Consider the following 27,944-nt stretch of genomic DNA (forward strand, 5'->3'; position numbering starts at 1 on the left):
TGGTGGTGATGTCACCAAGAACGCTGCTCCCTCATTGGCTAAGGGCCCTGCTTTTGTACTGTCGGTCATTTCTTTGAGGAGAATAACCTTGACCTATAAAAATTTGGTATGACATACTGGTCTCGCCTTCCATCGAGCCCACAAGCCTTTCAGCGAGCCCACGTGTTGTTGTTATTTATATCAGGTCGCACTTGTTGGTGGTGATGTCACCAAGAACGCTGCTCCTCATTGGCTAAGGGCCCTGCTTTTGTCGGTAATGTTTTTGAGGAGAATAAACTTAACCTATAAAGTTTTGGTATGACATACTGGTCTCGCCTTTCAGTGAGCCCACAACTAGTTGGCACTCGGGGTGACAAGTGTGACCAGCAGAGCTCGAAAGTAAATGAGTTCTGTCTCGATGTGGGTGTACTTATTGGTTGGTGGTGACGTCACTGAGAACGCTGTTCCCTCATTGGCTAAAGGCCCTAATCGTTGCCACATATACTGTATACAGGTTAACTTCAAAGGCCCTGCTTCCACTACTATTTATAGTCTGGATTGTTTATCCGGGAAAATAAAACTAGACTTGAACTATAGTGTGTTGCCCTCTAGCAACCACACTAATTATAAACTACTATATATATATATATATATATATATATATATATATATATATAGAAAGATGTAATTGGAAATTGCAAGTGTGGTTGCATATTTATTGCCCGGATAGCCAGAACGTCACCACTCCCCCATAGAACCCCACTACACTAACTACACCAATCGGATTATGCCTGTACTCAATCAGATGGGCATAAACGGGCATGTGTCCGATAAGTTTGAAGATTGGTGGATTGGTGAGCTTCACATGACATTTCGGCCAACCAGACTATAAATGGGCCAATCTCCATGATTGGTCAGGTTTCACGTGACATCATAATACCTTACTGTAAAACGGGGGGAGTGGGCGCAATCCTCTAGTAATTAGAATCAGGGATACATGAAGCTGCAGGCAGGAGGAAAACAAGTGATGAAGTGAAGGTTAGTAGTTGTACAGGCAATATCCACTTTCACCCCTGTTTACGTGAATTGGAGTACTGGGTTTTAGGATTTGAGATGATGAGAAATAAGCTCATCCTTTCAAGTTTGTACGTAGGTCAAATACTGTAGTAGGTGAATGTATATGGTTCTAGAAAGGTCTAGGCCTCAGGTGAGCATGGGGCTCCAGTTTTTAGGCTTTGGGGTCCGGGGGTTGCGGTTTCCAGGTCGGTTGGCTGTGGGTCGTCGAGAAAGATGAGGTTGTCGATAGATTTGAGCTTTTGGATTCTGCCGTTGTTGGTTTCCATGGCAGCAGTAGGTACCATAGAACACTCGTATGCCTGATTGTGTCTGGGTAAGGACCCAACCTCCTCGGCCACAACAGCATCACCTGACAAAAACATAATAGTTTTTCATTTCTGGACCAAAGCGTATTACTGTAGTTACGATTTTTGTTCATTCACACAATCAGTCAAAATGAAAAATTGTTTCCCCCCATTTCTTGATGAGCTCTTATACTGTTTATCACCATAACTGTGATTTGGCCAGGCACAAAAACACACGCAGAGAAGAAGCAAATCAGTCCTTTTTTAATAATTTTAAAAGTAATCGTTATGCCAATTCCCGCCATGTTTTATAGTCCTTTCACTGTCAATCCCTACTGTTGGTCTGGGGCGGTCGATATAGACAACCAAATGGCTCATCCAATTCACGAGGAGTCGCCCCATATCCCTCCCAGTTCCACTCCTTGCCGAACAGGCACCCCAAAGCAACCTGTAGGAGTTGCTAATCTAGTGGCAAAGATCACCCTCCCCTGCCAAGTTGTGTTTGTTAAAAGTGCCTGGCCAAGTCGGAGGCACCGTGGAGTAATAACCTCAATCTTCCACGGTGGTCGTAGGTGCTTTCCCTCTGGACACCCCTGAAATAAAAGTGTTTAGTGTGTGTCATGTACCTGTTTCTGAGGAACAGGACGGACACACTGCTCGCCTGGGACAACCCGTGACATGAACGACCTTCCCCTGCCCTCCGTGTTCCAACACCACGTAGAACTGGAAGGGAAAACAACAGACAGACAAATACATTGGACAGGTCTCAGCCTACGACTCAGCCTTTAAATATTTCATACATTAAAAAAAAAAAAAAAAAAAGCAAGAAATCTACAAGCTCACAATGTGTCGTGATGCGATGCACTGTGAACTTTGAAAATGATGTTGCTTTTAGTTTTTTATTAATGAAAATAGAAATACAAGTGGATACATCGTATGTAGAACAGAGAATATTATTATTCAAATGAATTGATGTTGGCTTACCCTGGGTGTCTCTGTCACACTGTCATCTGTCGTACTTAACTCACTAATGTTGTCCACGGATGGATGCTTCTTCTGGAAACATCTTCTAATTCTGGAGAGATTAATGGATAGATATATAGATACATCATTATTTTAACTTTTGTCATTTTGTATTGGAATTCCAATAGTTCCAAAAATACAGTCATAACACCCATCTCACACCGCCTTCTCTCTGAAAACAAATCTCTTCATCAACCAACATCGTCCCCAGTGGGGTCAGCCTTATGTTCTACTCGGCCCTGTGTTCCATCCGGGTTGGGGTTGGTGGTAGGTTTGTGGTTAGAGTTAACATAGAGCTGAGGGAACTTGAAGCTGATGTACTCACAGTATGAGTTGTATTTTGTTAAGTGGCTTATAGCCATGTAAATATATGATCTCTTTAATCTTATACTGGACCTGAGGAGATGGATGTGATTTAGTGCAAAGCGTGCGTGTGTGTGTGTGTGTGTGTGTGTGTGTGTGTGTGTGTGTGTGTGTGTGTGTGTGTGTGTGTGTGTGTGTGTGTGTGTGTGTGTGTGTGTGTGTGTGTGTGTGTGTGTGTGTGTGTGTGTGTGTGTGTGTGTGTGTGTGTGTGTGTGTGTGTGTGTGTGTGTGTGTTTTTCTGTACGTCTGGTGTATGTGCATGCATGGTTTGTGTTAGGTATTTGCGGGGGGACAGATGAACATAAGAGTGTGTTTTTTTTTTCCTATCTTCAAAACGAAACCCAAACCGTGCAGTGCGAACGCCCCGCTAGCAGTGGAGTGCGAAAGGCAATTTAATGCGGCGGTATTGGCAGAGGCCATGTTGCGTTTCCACCGGGGTCATACCTCACCGGCTCCATTTTGTGGCCGAGAAATGACCTATTTTTATGTGTAATTGCAGTAGAACAAGGTAAACCAAGCATGTAATTGAAAGCGTGCCACTTCCACAGAGGGAGGCTGAGAGCACAACCCACCAGAGGGAGGGAACGGGAGAGGACCGGGAGAGAGAGAATGGGGAGGAGGAGTGTGGGAGGTTGCTTTGTGAGTCAAAGTAGTGTAGAATAGCGACAGCCTTGTCCTTAAGCCTCCAAAACAATCGTAAAACAAATCAACCCACTTAGACTCAGATCAGGTGGAAATATAGGCGAGGGGAAGGGTGGGTATAGGGGGGTTAGGTTTCCCTGTGCTCTCTCGCTCTGTGGAGAAGCGGGGTCGCATGTCGCCATTCGTTCCACCTGTGAGCGGTCCTCAGACCCTCTGCCGTGCCCAGACACCCGCATTACATGGATCACATCCCTGTGGGTTTGATAGACACCCCTCAACACTGTCAGCTTACTGGCTGTCAGGGAGGTTAATCTGTCCCGGTCTTATGATTCCAGCGTCCATAACATGAATAAAATACATGAAACATTCTCTCCCTCCCTCCCTCTTGCTTTCTTGCTTTCTTGCTTTCTTGCTTTCTTGCTTGCTTGCTTGCTTGCTTGCTTGCTTTCTTGCTTTCTTTCTTGCTCTCTTGCTCTCTTCCCCCTCTCTTTTCTCCTCACTTGTCTATCTTGACCCTTTCCACATCCAGTTTTTTTCTCCTCTCCTCTCACCCGTAACAGTAGACGGCAATGCCAGCGATGGAGAGCAGGGCAATGACCAGCATGGAGGCTGCGATGGCCACATTCCTCCTCTTCTCCTCCTGGGCCTGTTGGAGGTCCCACCACTCTAGGTCACTGAACTGACACCTCTCACCCATGTAGCCTGACATACAGCTAGGACCAAACACACACACACGCATAGATCAATAGTGACATCTAGTGGAGATACGCTGTAACAGATACTGTACATGCTGGTGTGAAAAATGGTCATAGCATCCTCCTACAGTAGAATACATACAGTACAAGGACACTTAACGCGCACAAAACAAATTAAGGGACACTTTTATGGCACAGTGGACTGATTAAAACACTTAACAGCCCATTATTATGAGCTGAGCTGTAAATACTAGTTACATGTCATAAGAAATCTAGGCTCATGACTGACAAATTTGAAATATTATTTTGTCTTTTCAAATGAATTATTACCCAGGCTGTAAATACTGATTACATGGCTTTGACATGGAATTTGTAGCCATCTGAAGTTGGATAATGTACAGTAAGGTGGTACAAAACAAACCCCCTACAGTAATCTGTAGGGGGTGTAGACAAGATCTAAAGCGATGTGTTAACATTTGTACAGACCAAATTAACCTTGATTTATACTTTGTATGGCAGCGTCACACGTCAAAAATAGACAAACAACAAGCTCACAACACGTTGCAATGTGACACTCCTGAGCTGGTGTGTGTGTTGGGGGGGTTTACTTGCAGGCGTAGGACTTCATTTCAGGGAAGTAGAAGCAGACCCCCTGGTAGAGGCAGTAGGAGTCATGTGTGGAGGGACAGCTTTGCGGTGCGTTACTGTTCTCAGTGGTGACATCGGCGGGACGCCTGGTCGTCTCTGGAGCCATGCTCTCTGCCTCTGTAGACGGACAGGGCAGGAGGGTTGTTGTCTCTTACACAGTACGGGTTCATTTGGTTCCCTTTAGTTCACACAGACTCAACGTAGCTTTTATTTGTGGCGGTTTGCAGAGGGAATTGCTCCCCCAACCCCATAAGTGTGTTAATGCCTTGCTCTACCCAATGACTACATCATGTCATTATGTGTTCACATGCACCTGCCACATGTATTCCAGTAATATTCCAGTTCCTCTCTGGTATGTTGGTTGTTCGATAGGGGTTTTTCAAGGCAGATAACTGATTCTGATATTTTAGAGAACAGGAAGGTTCGATTTGTTGTTCTCTCTCTCTCCAAGATTCAGATTCTGAATGTATTAATGTAGTGAAGTGTACGCTGTACCCTAAGACATCTGCTACTGTGTCTTTCATTCTATTCAGAAAATATTTTGTGCTGGGGACCACCATACAGTGTTTGTGGTGTTACTGTTTCAACATTTATTTTTGTGTGTGAAAATGGCAGAACTAGAACTAAAAGCTCACAACATGTTGTATTGTGATGCGTTGTGGGCCTGTAGATTGGCTATTCTCAAATCGACTAATATAGATTCAAGGCGGTTTACCTGATTTTGATGCTATATTAATACATTTTGCGGGGGACCCCCTTAGACTCCCAAGAACCCCGGGTCACAATCAATCAACCAAGGTGTTGCATAGGGAGACATGTTGCAGCGCTCCCAGCCCACTGTACATTGTTAGTAATAGTAGAAAATCTGACACACCTTGACAGACGTGTCCATTGCCGTGGTAACCAGGCTGACAGGTACAGAGGTAAGTCCCTGGGGTGTTTTGACACACTGCGTTTTGGTCGCATTGATGTGTTCCTAGTTTACACTCATCAATATCTGCAAGAGCAATGGAGAGCAGGGCAAGATGAACAGGATGATCATATAGACTTGAATGAAAATATGTGTGTGTGTGTGTGTGTGTGTGTGTGTGTGTGTGTGTGTGTGTGTGTGTGTGTGTGTGTGTGTGTGTGTGTGTGTGTGTGTGTGTGTGTGTGTGTGTGTGTGTGTGTGTGTGTGTGTGTGTGTGTGTGTGTGTAGATATATATATATATATATATATATATATATATATATATATATATATATATATATATATATATACAAGAAACAGCCTTAATGTCAAACAAAATTAAATTCAACAATGGATCTTTCTCTTCAAAATAGTTTTTTGTCAAAAACCATGAGACAGGTTGCATTAAGGTGTTGTCTCACCAGCACAGTGGCGTCCTTCTCCAGTGAAGCCAGTCTGACACTGGCAGCGATACCCTCCTTCTGTATTGATGCACTCTGAGCCCTGAGTGCTGCACAGAGACAGGCCGAACACACATTCATCCACATCTGAAACACAACAATACGTTATTAGAGGGAGTCGGCAGGTCTGTGAATCCTCTGCTATATCACGATTCGATACAAGAAGGACCATTTCTTTTCATCTGGACAACAAAGTGTAGCCTAGTTATTTCCAACAGCTCAAACAAAAATGATATAATACCAGATCAAAGCGAAGAACTTTTACATTTGACCCTCAATTGTAAAAAGTCTTCGCTTTGATGGAATCTTAGATTAGGTGTAGTTCTATTTGATGCAGAAACACAACATATTAGCAAGTGACATTAACGAGTGTCAACAAGTGTCACACCTCAGCTCTGCTGAACTGAAAGTGACTCGAGTTGAACATTTTCCCCTAAAGCCCTTGAATACCTGAAGATATGATAATGTTTACTGTGATTTTATGGTAAGCTTACATCACACACATCATACAGTAAGAACTCTGTAGCTGTAACATTTCACCAGCAAAAAAAAAAATAAGAATTGCGCCTTTTACATGAATCGATTTTTTTTGTCTGACCTTTCCTCTGTTGGTCTGGGATCAGATCCCACCAGATCCTTCTCCCCTGTGTATCCCCAATTCTCCTACATTGTCACCTTCCCAGCTTTTCTACTGTTTATCTCCTACACTATATATCGCTATCAGCTTTTCTATGAATCAATGCCTTTTTACATTACAGGATGGTTGTCCAATCACCAGGCCACCAAGCTGACCCGAACAGAGTGTACTGAGTGTGATACTGACCCATGCACAGCTTTCCATCTCCTATGAAACCCTTCAGACAGCGACAGGTGGGGCTGCCTCCTGTCTCCTGCTGGCACTGGGCGTTCACACCACAACGCAGTGAGTAGCACTCATCCTGGTCTGAAACACACAATCACATTCAGGATCTCACATTCACATTTCACACTTATGTTTTAGGGATTTTAGCTGGTCACACTTAGAGTAGATCAGTAGATCAGTAACATTACACTCACTAATAAGGAGAACAAGCGTCATTCAGATCTGACATTGGTAACATTACAATCAGACAATATTGAGTAAGGATCAAATCCTATATGAGTAACATTACACTCACTAATAGTAAGGAGAACAAGCATCATTCAGATCTGACATTGGTAACATTACAATCAGCCAATATTGAGTAAGGATCAAATCCTATATGAGTAACATTACACTCACCAATAATAAGTGAGTTCAAGGATACCAAAATGAAGAGAAGAACTACGTTTAATCAAGAACCATAATCCTTTTAGATTAATTTAATATAGCAGTTGTTCCTGGCCTTTTTTCCCCCCTTTTTTTCAGGAGGACACAGCTGTTGCTGCTCACCAGCAACCATCTTCTCTGTGGGCTGACTGCCTTCATCAGAGTGTACAGTCTGCTCTTCATCTGAGGGCCCAGGTATGACCAGAGGTGTGCTCTCATCGTTGAGTGTTTTGTTTCGGATGGAAATCTGGTCAGCCGATTCACCGTCTCCAGATTCTAAATAAAATACATTACATTTTGTGGTCATGACTACATTTTAACATTTTACATTTAACAGAAATATCCAGAGCTTTGATATATTATCACCTGTTGTCACATTGGATGCCCTGTCAACCGGCAAGCAGCCCTTCCCGTCTTCTGTTTGGACGTAGTGTGACAGACAGGAGCAGTGGGCCAATCCCAGCCGGTTCTCACACACATGGGTACAGCCTCCATTCTGGTGGAAACAAACGTCTCCCCCTGGAGGTAAGCATGGTACATGAGACGCATTGTGAGCTTGTAGATCTGCTATTTTCAAAAGATTCTCATACATTTGAAAACTTGAAATGGGACATTCTGCATAATGAGTACGTTTACTTTTGGTACTTTAGGTACATTTTGATGCCAATACTTTTGTACTCGGGTACATTTTGAATTCTGGACTTTTACTTGTAACTGACACTTTTACTTTAGTAAAACATTTGAGTACTATTTTCACCACTGATGTTGTGTTTTGATAACAGACAGAAGGAGTGACCCGTCCTGCAGTGGCGTCAGTTCAGGAAAAGCTTAAGGTATGGCAACATGACTGGTGAAGGCAACAGGCATGATGAATTTTATTTTAAGAAGTACATTTTATTTTTTCCGGCAAGATGAATATTATTTTAAGAAGTACTTTTTATTTTTTTTCCCTGTAGCCAAGGTATGGCAGCTGCCATACCTTGCCATACCCAAGTGACGCCTCTGACGTCCTGTCTTCCGTACCCGGTTTTGCCAGGGGATGCACCACTACGATGGATGCCGGTGTGACCTGGTCGCCATGGATGCGTTCCAGTTTCCTCCCGGTGCGTTTGTCGATGCTCCTCAGGTTTCTCCCCTCCCAGTCGGACACCCACAGCCTGTCCTCAAACACTGCCAGGTCGAACGGTTGCCCTGGACCAATCAAGGAGGAGAGCAACTGAACATGCTGATTACATGAGGACTTGCCTCACCTGTCCTCTTTCCTGAAACCAGGTGAGTCCAGGGAGAGCTGTTATTAAAGAGGTGGTGCCATAGTTTTGTACTTTTTATGTTTTTTATGTGTCTAGGAGGTTGACAGTACTTCATTAGACCCCCTGGTGTGGTTGTTATGAGCAATTATAATATTCCCTTTCTATTTGGGTTTTTTCCTGGAGGCTGCCACCTTGTGGGTCAAAAGTGCCGGTCCAAAAACACAGATACAATTACATCATAGAATCAACCCCTCCCATAATTACCATTCACCCAACACACGTGGGTGTGGCTAACTTCAGCTGGGTCACCACACACCACGACAACCAGGCAATAGGCATACTAATGAACTGGTGGGTTTGGCCACATAAAAACCTTTTAACTTTCTGTACACTTTTTTGGAAAAAAATCTTCCTCCTAGTATAATCATAATACCTGATAATCATGTTTTAGAGGGCTGCAAGCGTCGCCTGATTGGCTGAATGGTTTTGAACCAGGCCACCTCCCATCACGTGCCCCAAGCTTACAGCCTTGATTGGCTCGCCCTTTCTGAGGGCTGGTGGAAAAAGCTTATTTAATGTGAAGGGCCAGACTAGGAAAATCATGGCACCCCATCTTTAAACACATGAGAAGCAACGTTTGGGTCAGTGACGACAAAACATTGGTTCAAGAAATCTTATCCTGTACCGTGCAAGTTGGGTATATTTTGCCTACGCACCTAAAATCTTAAAGGCTCATGTCTCTCTATGCCCCTTTTGCAGTCCTATCTTATGGGCAGCAGTCAGCAGGCAGAGTGGGTATAGAGGCTGCCTGGGAATCAGAGGTTTCGCTGTCTAACCCTCCTATTGACCAGTCTACGTATCAAAGTGTCCCTTTGCAAGACACTTAAAGGGGAATTTCAGACTAGCCGTCTTACCACGTTAATCTGATGATGATGATATCCATGAACGATCCGTACATTTAAAAAAAATTGTTTGCAAGTCCTCGGCAGCTCTGCCCGCGAACAGTGGGATTTATTGCTGAATCGCTTATTCGTATCACTTGACAATTCATTTTCTTTGTTTACATCTGACTTTCATAATGGCGAAAATGTCTCAGTAGAGTTTCGTGTCTATGCTGCTGCTCTAACAAAGCAAACTTTTACTGCCATTTAGGGTGTTTATAGTCCGCTCACGGCCATCAAAGTAGCTTACCTTTGTGATTTTATAGAAACATATCCATCCATTATTTCTAACCGCAATCTTTTGTAAAATATCTATAAAAAGCGTATGTCTCATTGAGTTGTGAAAAAAGTTGACCGGGCGCTGCTGTTCCAATGAACTAGGCTGAAGTTTGTCCCTCGGTTGCACCAGTTGTAAAGCATAGAAATGGAGAAACTAGATCCAAGCATAGAAAACGACCAGAAAAGTGATCATTATTGTTTATGTGTGCTAAAGATTTGAGACTAGTGTCACTGGAGCTGCTGCTACTGCAGACACCCGCGCCACCCCTCATCTCAGACAGGCTCTGCCGGGGAAAGGACGAACGCTCGGTATGGCGGCCTCGCCGTGTGAAAAAAGAAACGAGCGTTCATTTGGCGGCAAAAGAGTTAATGGATGGAATAACATCAGATTGCCATAAGAAAAGCACCCTCCCCCGTGCACTCATCTGAGCCATCTGAGCAGCCATGTGCTGGTTGAATGCAGAAAAGTAATTTCCCATCCACCGGGGACCCTGATATACTCACCTTTCCCTGACATGCACATACAGTGTGCGCACGTGTACTTGTACCTGTGTCTGTATGCATTGTCGTGTGTGCGCGGCACACCAGCCTCACCTACTTGGTTCTCGGTCAGGACCCGTCTGTCTGCCCCGTCCAGGCTGGAGGTCTCCACCACGCCCCTCCTGCGGTCGCACCAGAACAGCCTGTCCTCCGTGTAGTCGATGGTCAGACCGCTGGGCGTCAGCAGGTTGCCGCTGGCCACCACCTCACGCTCCTTCCCTTCCAAAGACGACCTCTCCACCGCAGGCCTCGAGCCCTGGTCTGTCCAGAACAACTTCCTCAAAAAGCAAAGACAAGGAAGATACTGTTAAATGTGCGGTTATAACCCGTTAAATTAATCATAAAGTTGTTCAATTCAGTGTCTTACTTTGCCTGAGGATGAACTGCGATTCCTCTGGGTTTGTCCAGACCTTCGCTAATGATGGTTTCTCTGTTCAGTCCGTCTAACGTACTGTAGTCAACAGCTGACCGGCTGCAGGATAGATGATTAGATGAGTTATGCATGGTGTCCACCTGGCGGCCCTATTTTGGGCATGCCATTATAGGCAACATTCTTCCCAAATTAATTGAAAAAATAGTGGATAGCTACAAGCTCACATGTGGGTGTGCAGATTGTCTATTTTCATTGTGCGAAACGCATTCTACAAAATATAGAACAAATACAAAAAACACCTCAAGGCCGACTGTAAAATGCCTTGTATGTAGAGTTCTATTTGTATTATACAAGTGTGTAACAAGCCTATTGACAGTAGATCTAGTTTGTTTATCTAATTTTAAACAGATTTATATTTTGATGAATTTATACCCATCTATCCCAAGCTCTGAAAGGTGTTGAGAATACATGATGCAGAGATCTCAGATTTTCACACATATTTGTTACTGACAATCACCTGATATCGGTCCAGTACATCTTTCGGTTCACCCAGTCGATGGCCAGACCCTCTGGAGAATCCAGACCCTCAGAGACCACGACTTCTCTGATCCCACCACTCACATCAAACCGCTCAATGGTCTTCAGAACTGTACTGGCAAAGTACACCTAAAAACACGAAACAATACATCAACAAGCCTTAGCGAGGCTATAATATCAAAGTAGATCAGATCATTTATCATTTGTTTTAATTAGGGTAATGGGCAACTGTAATTGGGGTAGCTGTCAGCGCTACAACCATGGAATACTGGACATAAAATAATGTTTTCTGTCCAGTAGGTGGCACTGCAGTTGTTCAAAGTCCAAATACTGAACTACAGTATGTAGTTCCATTTGGGCTGTGTTTTTGAGCGGTGGTCACACCGTCTCCATAGCGTGGCCGTGTGTGTATCCGTGCGTGTGTGTGTGTGTGTGTGTCTGTCTGTGTGTCTGTAGCCTCTGGTGTATGTAGCCTGAGTACCCTGGGTGACCAGAGAGGTGCTGTTGAGTCTAGCCTGGCCTGTGCATCAACTGCAACACACACACACACACACACACACACACACACACACACACACACACACACACACACACACACACACACACACACGCACCCCCCCCCCCCCCCACCCCACCCCACCACCGCTCAGTTCACACGAGTGTGATTTTTTAACTCCTGATGACCCAAAACCTTTAAAAGCTGTTGGTTTCAATCCTAGTCTAAACAGGAATTAATTTAGGTTCAGGACACCAGGTGAATGCAGTTAATAGAATATAGATAGATTGATAGAATAGAAAACTAGCACAGTGGTTCTCAAAGTGGATTCCAGGGACTCTAGTGGTTCTCAAAGTGTATTCCAGGGACTCTATGGGTTCCTTTAGGGGGGTCTAAATTGACCCATACAAGTCTGTAACTCTGACAGTGTACAAATGGAACCAAATGAACCCGTTAGTACACTGTTAGAGTTAAAATGAGTTTGAGAAACACTGAACTATCAGTAGTTGTTCGTACATTATTTTGCACTGGGTCATAGTCCAGAGCTATGATGCTTCCTCTGGGTTCCTCCAGTAGCGTGTGGTCACTGCCATCCAGGTCAACTCTTCTGATGTCCTGCAGGTTGGCTACCAGCAGATAGGGAGGAGGTCCTGCACATGATGAATTAGGGGTGGGCGATATGGAAAAATACAATATCACAACATTTTCAGGCAGCTTGTCTGTGTGTAGGAGGAGGTGCTATGTGTATCCTTAGGTGTACATGAACTATCAACCCCGTTAAATTTGTTTCCCTGTCAATTAATTGCAATTTGTGGATTCAAATAAATAATTAAACTATCTGCGACAGACAGATGCTGATATGCATGCTTGCTGATAGATGACCAATCTATCAACAACAGACATTTGCTCATAATGTTGGTCTGGGAAATCGAATTTTCATTTTAATTTGGGTGGGTGCATCTTGTCTGTCCATCCATACATCCGTACATCTGTATATCAGTGTTTTTGAGGTACCAGTGAGATTGGGACCGGAGGGCTTGTTTTGTAGTTCACCTTATGGGCTGTCCCCGGAAGGAGGCAGTGCCATGGCATTGGTCCGATGTCTCATTGTTCCGGCATCCCATTAGTCTGACGCTGGTGAATGCTAACCTGCCGACACTGGTGAAGCTAACCTGCCAACGCTGGTGATTGCTCACCTGGTGAATGTTAACCTGCCAACACTGGTGAATGCTAACCTGGTGAATGCTAACCTGCCAACACTGGTGAATGCTAACCTGTCGACGCTGGTGAATGCTAAACTGCCGACACTGGTGAATGCTAACCTGGTGAATGCTAACATGGTGAATGCTATCCTGTTGAAGCTGGTGAATGCTAACCTGGTGAATGCTACTATGCCTAAACCTAACCCTAAACCCCTAACCTCAGTAAAAATATGCCAAAACCTAACCTGGTGAATGCTAACCTGGTGAATGTTAACCTGGTGAATGATAACCCTAACTTCAGTAGAACTATGCCTAAACCAAACCCTGTAGGACTAATGAGATGTTGGACATATGGGCGGTCCCCGGAAGGAGGCACCGCTTGCTCCACCTCGCGCCCAAAAACGAAATGAGCGCTCCTGGTCTCAATCTTACTTAATCTCAAAAACACTGTGACATGTGTACTACCTATCAGATCCTGTGTGTGTGGGTGTGACTCACCAGTGGCTGTGCAGTGTTTCCCATCCTGGCTGAGCAGGTATCCAGGCAGACAGCTGCACTCCCACACTCCTGGACTCACAATATCACACAGCTGACTACAGCCCCCCCTGTCTGCAGAATGACAACCTGCAACAGACAGACCACATGATTTATACACGCACACACACACACACACACACACACACACACACACACACACACACACACACACACACACACACACACACACACACACTCACACGCTTCTGTCTGTGATTAACACACTTCAGTTCGTCACTCTGAGTCAGTGTCAACCTGTGGCTGTTTACTCCCGCACATTCTCTCCCTCACACACTCACTCATTACAATGTGGAGCGTTATTGCGTTAAGAGTTTGACTCCATTAATGCTGCTACGGACTCATCATAGTTCTATACAGAATCTTGTGATGTTGACTAAAGGCAATCGTTTTCAACTACTACTCTACTACAACTAGTCCAAACACTTGTACTATTATTGAGTATTTTAGTTTTTGAGTTTATTTCTGAGTAAAATTGTTGGTGAAGGCGGTTTGGAGCCGTGGTTAGAGTGTCATTGCCATAACATAAAATCCACAAGTTCTAATATACTCTGACTGTGGCAGATCCCTGAAGTGCCCTTGAGCAAGACACTTTATACTTGCTCACTCATTGCAAACCCCTGTGATTTAATCGGAGCTGGTACGCAGTGGTGTACACTAGGCAGTAGCTATTATTATTTCCGATTTTCAATACTTTTACTTCTACTCCACTACATCTCAGAGACAAATATTGTACATTTCCACTACTATTATTAAAACTATTTTGATTATTATTACAAAACATACATTAACCACTTCAGCCCTATATACATTTTGGTCTTTTGAAAATTTGTGAAATGGGACATTCTGAATAAAGAGTACTTTCTACTTTTGGTACTTTAAGTACATTTTAATACCAATACTTTTACGTAAAGTACATTTTGAATTCCGGCCTTTTACTTGGAACAGAGTATATCTACATTACAGTATTGATATTTTTAGTTAAGTAAAAGAGTTATTTATCCATCACTGCTTGTACAGTAGGCCTACATACCCGTGCAGGTCCGTCCGTCCTCCTGCAGTCTGGAGCCTTCTGGACACACACAGACAGGACCCTGGTCTGTGGACAGACATCCATGACCACACTGGGTCATGTTAGCTTCACATGGGAGGATCTCTGTGGATGGATGGAGCACATCACTGTTCAGGCTGTGAACAACGGCAAAATCTCCATATTTCATGGAAAAAATAGCTTTTTGGGACCCAAAGGGACCCATAAAAATCTGTCTGCGACCCACAAATGGGTCCCAACCCACTGTTTGGGAAACAGTGTCCTAGGTTATGTTTGGACCAAGAACTGTAGTAACTTCAAACAAAGCCAGATGGTTGGACAGAAAGCTCCTTAACCTGTGCTCCGGTTCAATCCCTTTATGAAATGGGCTATAGTCCCCAAGAAATAGGAGAAAGTGTGATTACAATACAGAAAGAGGGAGAGGGAGAGGGAGAGAGAGAGACGTAGGGAGGGAGGATGTTGGTTCAAAGAAAAGTCTTTACCTGTGAAGAAATACAGTAGCCGGATAGTACAGAAACAATAACTCATTACACCTTATTTTGTGTCTTGTAATTCTGGTAATCTAGGAATTAACATTTATCCTAATTACACTGTAATCTATGGGTAAGAGCTTTGAGTAAAGGTCTAATATGTGAAATGTAAATTCAATTCTGTAAACGACAGAGTCCGTTAGTTTCAGCTACAAGAGGTCACAATATAATAGCTATAAAAGAAATAATGTGGACATGTGTGCTTACAACTACAATTACAGTGTTATAAGCAGATTATAATGCATTATAGACATAAAAAATGTTACCAAGAAGACTATGCAGATTAAGAACATGGGGATAGCCTAAAAATGACGTCAAGTGTAGGAAATGTTGTAATTGTGATCTGGGCCTATTGTCTTGGCAACACCTATACTATCTTTCCCTGCAGACCAGATTAGCGACCATGGGCTTGCTGACTAAATAATTCCCTATTACTCATGTCACCTGCTCATGTAATCCTATTGTCCCTGTGGACTGGACCTTTCTTATGGGGGGGGGGGGGGTCCTCGATGATAGTTGTTTAAGGTACAGAATAGATCCCCACAGTCAGTGTTTACATTACATCTACAGCTCTATGAAGGTAAACTGTTCATTCTGACTCCACCTCATGTACGTCATTCTGCGTATGCTCGTGGCAGATGACAGACTGGCATAAGGTTTCCAACAGAGAAGGAATTTGTTGTTGTAGACACGGACAAAAGGACATCAGTATGAAGCAGGCATACCATACAAATTTGTTACATAATATACGTCACCTTAATTGGTGGATATAAGAGATAGGGCCGGGCAATAGGGCTATATCGAATTATATATCAATTACATTGATATCGTGATAGGTGTGTGTGTGTATCTAGGCTGCTCAACAGTGGTCATCTATATATTCCTGTTTTTATAGTTAAAAAATCCGGCCACACACCGTTGTACTAATGAAACATAACTCCGTCCACGCACCATTGTTCTAAAGAAACATAGCGCGCAGCTGTTTGTACTGCATGGGATCTGTTGCGCATGCGCAGGTCCTGTTCATGCTCAAACGGGACAGGGTTGAAGACAGGTCCAGTTCATGCTCAACGGGACAGGATTGAAGACAGGGCCAGTTTTCCACACACAAAGCTAAAACGTGGGATTGCTTCACCGCTTCAAAATGTTAGGGTTTGATTTTGTCTAAAGCCCTAATAATAGGCATGGAGGTAGATGCCTAAATGAACCCTGGTAGTGTTAATGCCTTGCCTTACACAGCGAGATCCTCAGTGTTAATCTATCTCAGAGTTAAAATTTTATAAATGAATCCTGAGGATTTGACTGTGTACCCAATTGAGCTAGATCACAGGGAACGGAAGCCCTCACCCTTGTGGTGTAAATGCCCACACAGGAAAAAGAGAGTAAAAATTGGGCAGTTTTTACACACTCTGGGTTAATTTGACTCTCCATGGCAGATAGTCTGTGGTTTGACCCATGGGTCCCAACTCAAAACAGACAGCTCATATCTGTCTGCGGCCCCTAGTCTGACCCGACCCGCTTTATTGGCCTCGAGGGGCTTAGAGGTCAGGGTGTCTGACAAACACCACCTTCCTTTCATCACCACTACAGCAAAAACCAGAGCCTACTTCCACCACAAAATGTTCACTTTTTTATTTGTGGATTCGATTCATTGAGAAAAAGAAAATCAAAGAAGTAATTTTAAAAACGTGATAATTCGATTAATCGAAAGAATAATCGCTAATAAAATAATTGCCAGTTGCAGCCCTACACATACTGAGGTAAAAATAAACTGCATTTTACGTTGAAACGGCATAAACCAACAGAGCTTCACTTGTTAATGTACATTTTGTGCAGCTTACCTTGGCAGGTTCTCCTGTCCGGAAGCAGAGAGTATCCCCGTGGACAGGTACACACATAGGACCCAGGGAGATTCTCACAGCCCAGAGAACAGCCGTGGTTCCACAGCGCACACTCATTTATATCTATGGAAAACGCATCATGTTTCAACATATTATACAAAACAAACATCCACGTGGATAAAATACAGTGTATCCATCTATCCACACTGAGCACACAATCTGCTATATTCATAAATACCACCAACATTTAACCATATATCATCTCTATTCTGAGGACAAACAAATAGAATATCTACAAGCTCGTAGCTTGAGCTTGTAGATCTGTTATTTTCACCAAAGAGATTTTCATCTGTGCCTTACCCTAAACTATCCCTAAAACTGTTTTTAATTTTTTTTTTTTTTTTACAATTTTGAAAGACATTTTTAAATTCAAATAGCCGATCTACAAGCTGTAGATTGGCTAGTATTTAAAAATATTTTCCAAAGTAGTAAAAAAGGGCAAATAAGTTTAAGCGCTTGGTGTGTAGAGGGAAACAGGATGGGGTCAAGTAGAAAGCCCTCGGGTCGCCGGTCAACTAAGTATAGAGTTTAGGTGGCTGAAATGATGAGTGTTGTATCAAATGGCTACTTACCTTCACAGTAATTTCCCTGCACATTGAGGGAAAAGCCTTCACTGCATTGACAGACCCCCTGTTCCAGTGGCCCCGAGCAGACATTCACACAGTCCTCAGTCCTCTCATCACAAGCTGCATGGAGGATACATAATCAGTGATACGTACTGTATAGGTCTGGGCGATACTACTTCAAACTTTTGCCTTGATTAATGAACGATATATACTGTATATTCTTAAGTGAAAATAGCAGGTCACAATGCGACGCGTGAGCTTGTAAATATATTGTTGAGAACCACTGCTGTAGATTACAGATAAAAGTGTAACCTGGAAGTGCTGGCAGGAGGTCTTCTATTGGCTGGTTGAAGGGATGTACCACTGTGAGGTCAACAGGGGGTTTGTTCATGCGCTTGGTGTTGACATTCACTGGCTCTCCTCCAGTGTACTTATGGACTCGTCTTATGGCACGGGATGTAATATCAGTATAATACACATAGTCCAGAAAGACTGCCAGCCCCAAAGACTGAGATCTATGATAAGAGAAGAGAAGATACTGTACAACTACAGTATAATGGTCCCAAAGGGAAATGTGTGTTGTTACAGAAGCCAATAAATAATAATACTAATAGTAATATCTTTCAAGGAAAACGTACTGTAAAAACTTAAATTAATCACATCAAAGTCAAGCACATGTCATGCAGTAATTACTGCAATAAAAATAATAATTACGATAAATACATTAAAAAGTAAGAAAAGAAACACTGCAAAATAATTATTTTAAAGGATCACTTCACCCATTTTTATCTTCAAATAAATTGTCCTTACTAATCGTAATAAGTTGGCACCGTTTCTGACTACTCACTCTGTCTCTCAAGGGAGGGCTGTGGACAGTTGTTCATTAAAGTAAGAATAAGACTCTTATTTCAGTGTGCACACTTTCCAGGAGGACAAAGGCTGTAGTTTCCATTAGCTTGGAATCCCTCTCAATGATGTCATTTATTGGTAGGCTGGTGTCTGAACTGTCCACATAGTCTACCAATGAGACACAGAGTGAGTAGACGGAAATGTTGCCATTTTATAATGAGCATTTTCAGTGAAAAATTAAATAAATACTGAACATAATATCTGTATGAAATGGTTTAGATGTGTCTAAATTAGAAACTAATGGACAAGAGCTAAGAAGAGAATGGAAAGATTATTAAAGATCATATACGGTAATAGAAGTGAATAGAAGGAGATGTGGGTGATGGGGTGATTTTGCTCACCGAAGTGGCTGATCAATGCGGTTGATCAGGTTCCCGTCGTAATCACAAGAACCAATGGTGCTCTTTCCATCTGAGCTGAACTGAACCCAGAACAGCCTCCTGTCTGCGCGGTCGATGGAGAGAGCCCTCAGTCCCTCTGAGATCTTCAACAGCGTTGTCACTGTTGTCCTCCCTGCTGTGTTCGACCTCTGGATGCTGGGGTTCATCCCAGCAGACAGCCAGAACACAAACCTGCAACGCAGCTTCTGTTAGGTAGGGCTTAATGGCCATATGGACAAAACCATACATCACATTATTTTTAGTCTCGCGGAGCCAGGCTAAATCAAAATCATCTAAGCATAAATAACTTGTTGCTTATCAGAAATGGAAATACAAATAAATAAATGTAAAAGATATTTTAAAATATATTTTTGTGCCAGCTTACGTTACTCTGATTTCGGGAGGAGTAGTTCCAGGCTCTGTATAGCATTCGGAGATTGTGGAATAGTTGTCTGGCTACGTGAGACTACATCATTTTTGACAGTGGGATCTAACAACTAAATGACAAGAACCATTGCTTTACAGTGCAATGTCATGCATAGTGCATTTGAAATTCATGCTGTGAACGTCATCAAGGCAAGACATTATTTTGTTAAACAAAAAAACAAACAAAAAAAAAGCAGTAAATGGCTGGCATCTTGTAGCCTGGTCAAAATGTCTCCGTGCCGTGTCTCTGAATAGAGCTTGTTGGTATGTGAGAGTCAGTCAAGTCGTGTTGCACCTATGTGCCAGCCACGCTGGTTGGAGCACCAACGTTTCTGGAAACACACAAACAATGCCAGGGAAGTTGACAAAGAGGAGCTGCATTGTGTCATTTTATTGTGTTTTATTCTATTTGAGTTAATTTTGTAGTCATTTCACTTTTTATGGTGTTACTAAATGTGTTATATATTTCCATTGAGATAAAAAAAGAATGTCTCACCAACACAGTAGCATTATGTCATGTTTTGTGTTACGTCACATGACATGACATGACATGACATGACATGACATGACATGACAACTGTTACATAAAACTTCTTAATAACATGCTAACAGGAATGTGGTGCTTATTCTGCACAAAGCCAGCAGTCCCACAGAAGAGTTAAGGCAATATTATGCTTTAACGTATGATCATCCTTTACTGAAAATGCCATTGTTACTAAAGAAGCCATAACCAAATCAACTTTGAACTATGTCATTAATATACCTTAGAGTTGTTGTGTGGACATAAGAAAAAAGTCAGTGACATAAGCCAAAGAGTACACCTTCATGATGTCACTGATCACATGACCCCACAATCAATCCTCTAGTTCTAGGCAACACAAAAGGGGGGGGGACTTTTTTCTTATTTCCACACAACAACTCTAAGGTATAGTAATGACATAGTTCAATGTTGAAAATGAGTGGTATTCCCCTTTAACCCCAGCATCCGTATTGTGGAGAAAGCTTCCGCAGAAAATAGCAGATCAACAGGCTCACAATGCGTTGCAGCGCCTATAATGACATGCCCAAAATATGGACGCCAGTGGTTGGTGAAAGTGACTAATGTTAGACGTACCTGATAAACAGACATACCTGTTATGGGGATCAACAGCTATACAACTAGGCTGGGTCAGATGTCTTATAAAAGTCTTCTCATTTTCTCCATCAGTATCCATTCTCTTGATGGTTCCCTTTCCCTCACTGGTCCAGTACATGCGGTTCCAAAGCCAGTCCACCGCAAGGCCTGATATCTCTTTCTCCGATGAGTACAGTTTCTGGGAAAGGTTTTCAATACGAAACATTCGGTTATTTATACCGTTCACCACTTTCCCATGGATTTGTACATGACAAATAATCCAATTCCTTCCCATCTCTAATTGTGGGATTAACAATACAAAAACATTTTAAGTTGCAGGGCAGTGGCCAATGACTTGTTATTTCATTAAATGATGTAGGTGCATTGCATGGTACCGGCTCAACTCCATTAGACTGGACTGTGTTTTGGGGCTTTCTGTTTGGCAAAAGTAGCACCTAGTACCTGGTCCTTTTTGGTTTCTCCTCTGTTGAGATTCCAAGCAAAGCTGAGGCACTACCAAAAGCTAATGTGAAAACACTGCAGACTACTGAGAGAATCATCAGTGGCATAATTGCATCATTGTGTCATGATGATGGACTTTCCTACAATGCTCCCAAATACTGTTAACAAACTTAACAAACAACTAGTCGTAAATGTGATATTAGTCAATATTGAGCATGGCCTTTTTACTCAACTAAAATGTTAAGAGAATGTTTTTTTTTTTTGGGGGGAATAAGCTTTTTGTTATGGTGTACCTCCTCCAAACAACAAAACAGAACAGAACAAAAGAAACATGCAGAACTTCATGGGTTCTGGAGTCTCTGGACAGCTTCAGGTTATAGAAGGTTCTAGGAGATTTGAACAGGTACCATAAATTGTTTATGTGTGTTTGGTGAATGTGTGACCACCTGTCTCTGAGTTCCTGTCATTGATGCTTTGTAGATGACCCCAGTGTGTCTGTCCGCCCAGTAGATCCTCTCCTCTCTGAAATGGAAGTCCAGCAGAATGGAGCTCCCCACCCCTGCCACCAGTCTCCTCTGGTTCCTCCCATCCAGGTCCATGCGATGGATGGCTTTACCATGGCCAAAGATCAGGTAAGGCTCTGGAGCTTTGCAAAAACATACGTTTTAGGTACTCCACTTGGCTGATGGACACATACTAGTTGTTTGCTGGGATCAATCATGTTTGTGGATTGGATTTTACAATTACAGTTATGTAATAATTATCTATCTGAGAAAAATACCAGCCGGCTCACCCAAGAGGTTAATTAAATGGCTGTCCTTAACAAAGGCATCGCAGTTTGTTTGCATTCTGTGCTATCAATCATTTGATAGCCTGTGTTTTTTGCGAATGGTACGCAAACTATGCATATCATTTTGGGTCAGAACTCATCAAATTAGACCATTGCAATTCAAGCAATAGCCCAGACTGAGAGCATCCACGCTGGTGACCTTGGAGTGCACACTGGTGCAGTGTATCTCTCAGTCCAACCACTGAATAAAACCTGGCTTGCTTTTTGTAACGGCAGGCAGCATTTAACATCTCAATAGCTGCAGCTTCACACTTTGTGTCCCTCCGGGCTAATGGCTCGGTTAACTGTGTTGAATCAATAAGTCAATGTCGTTCTCCACACAATCTATTCATGGGTGTAACGGGGTGAAGTTCAAGGCAGCCGTGTCTCTTAGCAACACAAAGGTCCAAGCGCTTTGCTTTCACACAGTGAAAAACCTCACATATGAAGGAAGATACTCAGACCGTGGCATGGATTTTATCATCAAGATATGTTTTTTAACAAAAAATCCATTGCTTAGTCAAAAACGTGGATGGCTCTACTGTTTTTTACACTGTTGCAGCACATCTTACATTTGTGCTAAGGACAGAGAATTTGGATAAAGTTTATGCAGTTTTCTTAACTTTCTATTCATAAAAATGTATGAATTTAGGGCTGATTATTTGTAAATTGAAGAATGGCAAGTACCAGTTGGATGTCAAGTGTGTGAAAGAATATGCATTCATCTTATATTTGATTTTATATCTACATTTACGTTACAAATGAGGGGCCAAATACATATATTTCTGCAAACGCTACACATTTCTACCACAGCGCGCTGCGAGCTTGTAGATCTGCTATTCTTGAAAAATCGTGAAAAGTTTTGCAAAACTCAAATCCCTGCTTCTGGGGGTCCCTGGAACAACATACTTTTTAGATGGGGGTCCACGGCCAAATACATGTCATTTTGGGGGTCCCTGACATGAAAAAGTTTGAGAACCACTGATTTAGAAGAAGGATTTAGAAGACATTTATAGAATAGGGTCAAAATATTCAAAGACTAAAATAGCAGATCTACAAGCTCACAGCGCGGCACTCGGTGCCATGCTGTGAGCTTGTATATCTGCTATTAGTTAAAGCATAAAATAATGGTTAAAGTAATAATACGTTCCAGTAAACAAACCCAGTCAATTTAATGTTGCAGTGCCGACAAGATTTAGCCGCCTACTGGAACTGTATCCTGTGAAACATGCTGAATATTTACGTTCATATTATGGTACATGCTGTGTAGTGACCACTCCCTTTAGTCAGGCTGGGGCTATGGATTCAAAACAAACATACGCCTGTCCGAGACTCATGGTAGCTAGACGAAACACTGAACTAAACACCGTCATGTGTCACCATGGCTACTGGTCAACGATGCTCTGGAATGATCGAAAACAATGCAACAATGAGCCAGACAAGACAAACAAGAACAGAGAGCAGTTTGGGTCGAGACTCGGCTGTGACCGCTCATGACAAGTTCATGTGTCGTTGTTGACGGGTGGAAACCTTGTATGTACAAAACAGTTTGTTTTGCATTTATCATTTTATAAAAGAAATATAAAAATAGCATATCTACAAGCACACAACGTCTCGTGGCGCGAGGCGTTGTGTGCTTGTAGATCTGCTATTTTGTGCGACAGTCTTATGAAGCAGAGTTTAGCTTTACAAATGTGAAACTAGTTTTCTGCCTGACAGTGACGATAATGTGGTTCATCTTTGATTGACAAGCGCAGAGAGACACCATCTTGAATACTGTTAGGCTTCCTATAAGGTTATCTGGTCTGATTGTACCTTTGATGAATTGGGGACAATTTTACTTTGAAAATACCCCAATAAATACAACATGAAGACTAGCCATGCCTCATATACAGATTACAGAGGTTCATATGATATCTTGTGAATAGTTACATCACATGAGCCCTGTGAGATGCGCCCCAGCAAGGCATAACCCGAGCGATTACCTGAACTGAGCAACTACATGGCCTATTTCTCCCCTAAAATGTCATAAGAATGTATTTTCTGATAACTTATAGTGGGCTCTGTGCCTGTGCTTCAGGTCTGCAGCCTCGCTATTCTTGAACTGCCCAATACAACCTCTACAGTTGTCCAACTGGGAGCTGCCCAGTGCAACCTCAGTCTTCTGCTCTTGGCCACTTGGCCATTGGAAGGTGCCCAGTACAACCCCAGTGTTGTGCTGTTGGCTATTATGTGAATCCTGACCACCATTATAATAGTCTTCTACTGCTGACCATTACAGCAGTTTGTGTTAAGTGTTGTTGAGGGCTGGGTACAGTAAATCCTTCCTCAACCAGATTCATCCTGGGATTTGAACTCATGATACCTCTGCTCTGGACCCAAGCCATTTAAATAACAATTAGGGATAACAAGGCTGTGCCTACTGGCTAGATTGTTTCAGGATCTCAAATCAAACCCCCTGATAATTTTTCGGTCTATTAGACGTCTAATATATGTCTAAAGGCTAGTCTAAAATCAACGTTTAGAAATGAAAGTTTTTTAGACGTCTAAGCTATATATAGACCGTCTATATATAGCTTAGCCGTTGAAATAACGTCTAATCAACGTCTATAGTCTAAGCTTAGATGTCTAAAAAACGTTCATATCTAGACGTTGATTAGACCGATTTTAGACAGACGTCTGATAGATGACTATTGCTCACTGGGAAGCATCACTAGTCGATTACCGACCAGAATCAAAATGTTTATTTTTTGGGTCTACAGAAGGCTGGGACAGATCAGTTCAGAAGATGTATGTTATGGTTGAAATGCATCTTTAAATGCCTGACAGTTGGTGTGTATGTAGCAGAGTGACTCACAGCCTCAGCCCAATTGCTTCAAAAGTCTAGTATCTCCCTTTGTCCATAGATACAATCTATCCCTTTGGAACAATGGTTAAGTGCGGGAGACTCGAGTTTGAATCCCGGGCGTTACATGTCATGATTATGACATTTTACATGATGACTAATTGTCACTCAAATAATTGCGATTAATTATTTAATTGTGTTTTTGTCATTGACACATTTTTGCATTTGTGTTTGGCTTGTAGGCTTTGAAGTTGCACATGGCAGATATGACACAGGGCTCTATTATGATCCAGGTCTTATGCCTTATGCCTTAACTTCTTTGCCTTTCTTTTACTATTTTGAAAAACCTTTTTAAATACTTCAAATGCTGATCTACATCTGCACGTTGTGAGCTTGCAGATCAGCTATTTGAAATATTTAAAAAAATATGTATATATAGTAAAAAAAAAGGCAAAGAAGTTAAGGCATAAGGCATAAGACCTGGATCATAATAGAGCCCTTACTGTACACAGAAATGACTGACATTTTTGACAACTCTATACTTAAAAAAGGACATTGATAGTGGGATTAATAGCCGATCTACAAGCTCACAACGTGTCGCGGTCGCGATGAGCTTGTATACCAGCTATTTCCACTATTTTTGAAAGTGTTAAATATATGAACATTTTTCAATATTATGACAAAATAATTGCGATTAGACGATTATGTAATAATTGTGACAAGCCTTTCTGTCTGTCTGTCTGTCTTTATCTCTGTCTGCCTGTGTCTGTCTTTTCTGTCTCCCTCTCCCTCTCTCCCTCTCTCTCTCGCTCTCTCTCTCGCGCTCTCTCTCTCGCGCTCTCTCTCTCTCTCTCTCTGTGGTCATCTTCATTGAGCAACAGCCCTACGGAGCAGGCGGCTTGGCCTTGCGTACATCACACTGTCTGGTCAGCAAAGTGGGGAGTGTGATGCATGGAAAACTCTTGTACTCTTTCAGGGGTGACAGAGGTTTTCCTTTTGTGTGAGAAAGTGCATTTGTTTTACCAACCAAAGCCTAGCAGTCGACACTAGGGTGTCACTGTGATAACGCAGATGGAGTGGAAAAACATGTTGTTTAGTTTCACATTAAGGTATCTATTACTGAACCACCATATAGGAATGCTTACTGTAACTTTATTGTCATTAAAATGATAGCATTTTCTAAATTTTCTCCTCTATATAGAAATCATTATTGATTATTTGAAAAGTGTAGGAACAAAGTTGGCAGTTACAGACTGTGTGTGTGTGTGTGTGTGTGTGTGTGTGTGTGTGTGTGTGTGTGTGTGTGTGTGTGTGTGTGTGTGTGTGTGTGTGTGTGTGTGTGTGTGTGTGTGTGTGTGTGTGTGTGTGTGTGTGTGTGTGTGTGTAATTGACTATGTAGTCCATGAGAAATATGTCATCATTAGGGGTTATAATGTAATATTAAGAGTCAGACCCCTAGTGATATATACATTCAAACATTAATAGTGATCCATAATATAGGTAAATAGATACTATTCCCAGTATATGACAATTTAACATTGCCTATTGTTTTGTCAAGTACTGGTGAGGTTTTAAACTTAGCTATTGAACCAGTTAAGTGCTAATAACAGTAATACTTAAGTACATTACTTTGTCATACTTTGATACATTATACAAATAAAGTAAAAGTTAAAAGCTGTATTACTTCCTTAGCCAGATTGTTCTGGTTAAAGACGCCTGTATTGCAATTTAATAGCCAAGAAATCAATCATAGAGGACTGATTGTCCCTACAAACAAACCTGTCTTGGTGGACATGCATACTGCAGATACACAGGCTGTCATGGTACAGGGAGGGACCATATTCAAGAGATCATTGTGATTCCTTGTTATCCTTACACCGATGGTGGAGGCAACATTGCAATGTACCAACCTGCTCATCGGAAACAATTATGGGTTCAGTGTCTTGCTGAAGGACACTTCCACACAAAGCCAGCAGGAGCCTGGGATCGAACCAGGGACTTTTCATTTCCCAGACAGCCACTCTGCCTCCTGAGCCACTGCCGCCCCCAAAAGTTTAGATTGGACAGTACACAGCCCGCCAGCGTCACACACTGTACTGACACATGACATCACCTGTACCCTACTGAAAATCAGTGGTTCTCAAATTGGATTCCAGGGACTCTGTGGGTTCCATTGGGGGGGTCTAAATTGGCCCATACAAGTCTGTAACTCTGACAGTGTACAAATGGAACCAAATGGACCTTAAAGGGTCCATTTGGTTCCATTTGTACACTGCCAGAGTTAGGGGAGACCTTGAAATTTGAAAGTATGAGAAACACGGTAGTCCATATACTGTACTCACCCACACAGCTGCTGTTTCTACCCGCATCCGACGGCACGCGCTCCCAGCATGCTTTGCCAGGGGTCGGGGCTCCTGAGCTTTGCACCATAAAACAAATCAGCACGGCCACGACCGTGGCAACCAACATAATCCTGTGCTCCGGTGAGATGCACCACCACCAGGCGCGTCACTTCTTCTCAGGCATTCCCACAGTCGCAGCCGGCGCACGCGAAGCCCCCGAAACTCTGTGACACTCGCTGGTGGACGATCGTTGACATGCTTGTCCGAGGCTTTGGCCAGCAGAGAGAGGGAGAGCAAGAGAGCAAGAGAGAGAGACAGACAGAGAGAGAGTGAAGGCCGATTTTACATCACTGACTTAGAGAGAGGCGCAAAAAAAAAAAAGAGAAAAATGGGAAGATGCCATGTGAGCGAGGAAGGTTGTTGGTGTCTGGGCACTCGGAACAGGTTGTCTGGATCCCACTGGATCCTCGCTGCGGCCCCCGTGCTGCTCGGCTGTTTTGGAAGCAAAGTATGAAATTCCTGACACCCGTGTGGTGAATTTGACACATCCCAGATCAGCTTTAGTGGAAGGACTGGACTCTCTGAGTGGCTGTAGTCAGTCTGAGATAGAATGTGGAATATGCACCTAATGAGGCTGGCCGGAGAGAATAACACTGAAAGTCACCCTCACCCCACCCCCTGATATCTCTGTCCTTTGTGTGTGTGTGTGTGTGTGTGTGTGTGTGTGTGTGTGTGTGTGTGTGTGTGTGTGTGTGTGTGTGTGTGTGTGTGTGTGTGTGTGTGTGTGTGTGTGTGTGTGTGTGTGTGTGTGTGTGTGTGTGTGTGTGTGTGTGTGTGTGTGTGTGTGTGTGTGTGTGTGTGTGTGTGTGTGTGTGCGCGCGCTTGCGTGCGCGTGCATGCTATATTGGACACAGAGAAATGGCATCTTCTTTGGGTCTCTGAGAATTGATCTGTGGTAACCCAGCTAGCTAAACAGAACATTTACAAACACACTTTGAAAGAGCAA

General features: G+C 42.8%; 1 protein-coding gene across 1 annotated transcript; it reads right to left on the bottom strand.

The window, feature by feature from the left end:
* Window positions 1-694: 694 nt before the first annotated feature.
* On the bottom strand, window positions 695-27,065 carry egf (epidermal growth factor; the record flags this gene model as incomplete). The annotated part of the gene is made up of 24 exons (XM_080746709.1): window positions 695-1,405; window positions 1,967-2,063; window positions 2,325-2,415; window positions 3,920-4,081; window positions 4,672-4,828; window positions 5,586-5,708; window positions 6,084-6,209; window positions 6,946-7,065; window positions 7,534-7,686; window positions 7,777-7,929; window positions 8,434-8,601; window positions 10,475-10,698; window positions 10,788-10,892; window positions 11,311-11,459; window positions 12,343-12,476; window positions 13,527-13,652; window positions 14,617-14,739; window positions 17,006-17,128; window positions 17,638-17,766; window positions 17,944-18,074; window positions 18,882-19,112; window positions 20,478-20,659; window positions 21,369-21,568; window positions 26,939-27,065. The coding sequence occupies 24 exons, from the start codon at window positions 27,063-27,065 to the stop codon at window positions 1,176-1,178; spliced, it is 3,564 nt and encodes a 1,187-aa protein (XP_080602835.1). The 3' UTR covers window positions 695-1,175.
* Between the last annotated feature and the right edge of the window lie 879 nt (window positions 27,066-27,944).

Source organism: Nannobrachium achirus (genome assembly GCF_963921795.1).
Source record: "Nannobrachium achirus genome assembly, chromosome: 17".
Taxonomy (NCBI): Eukaryota; Metazoa; Chordata; class Actinopteri; order Myctophiformes; family Myctophidae; genus Nannobrachium; species Nannobrachium achirus.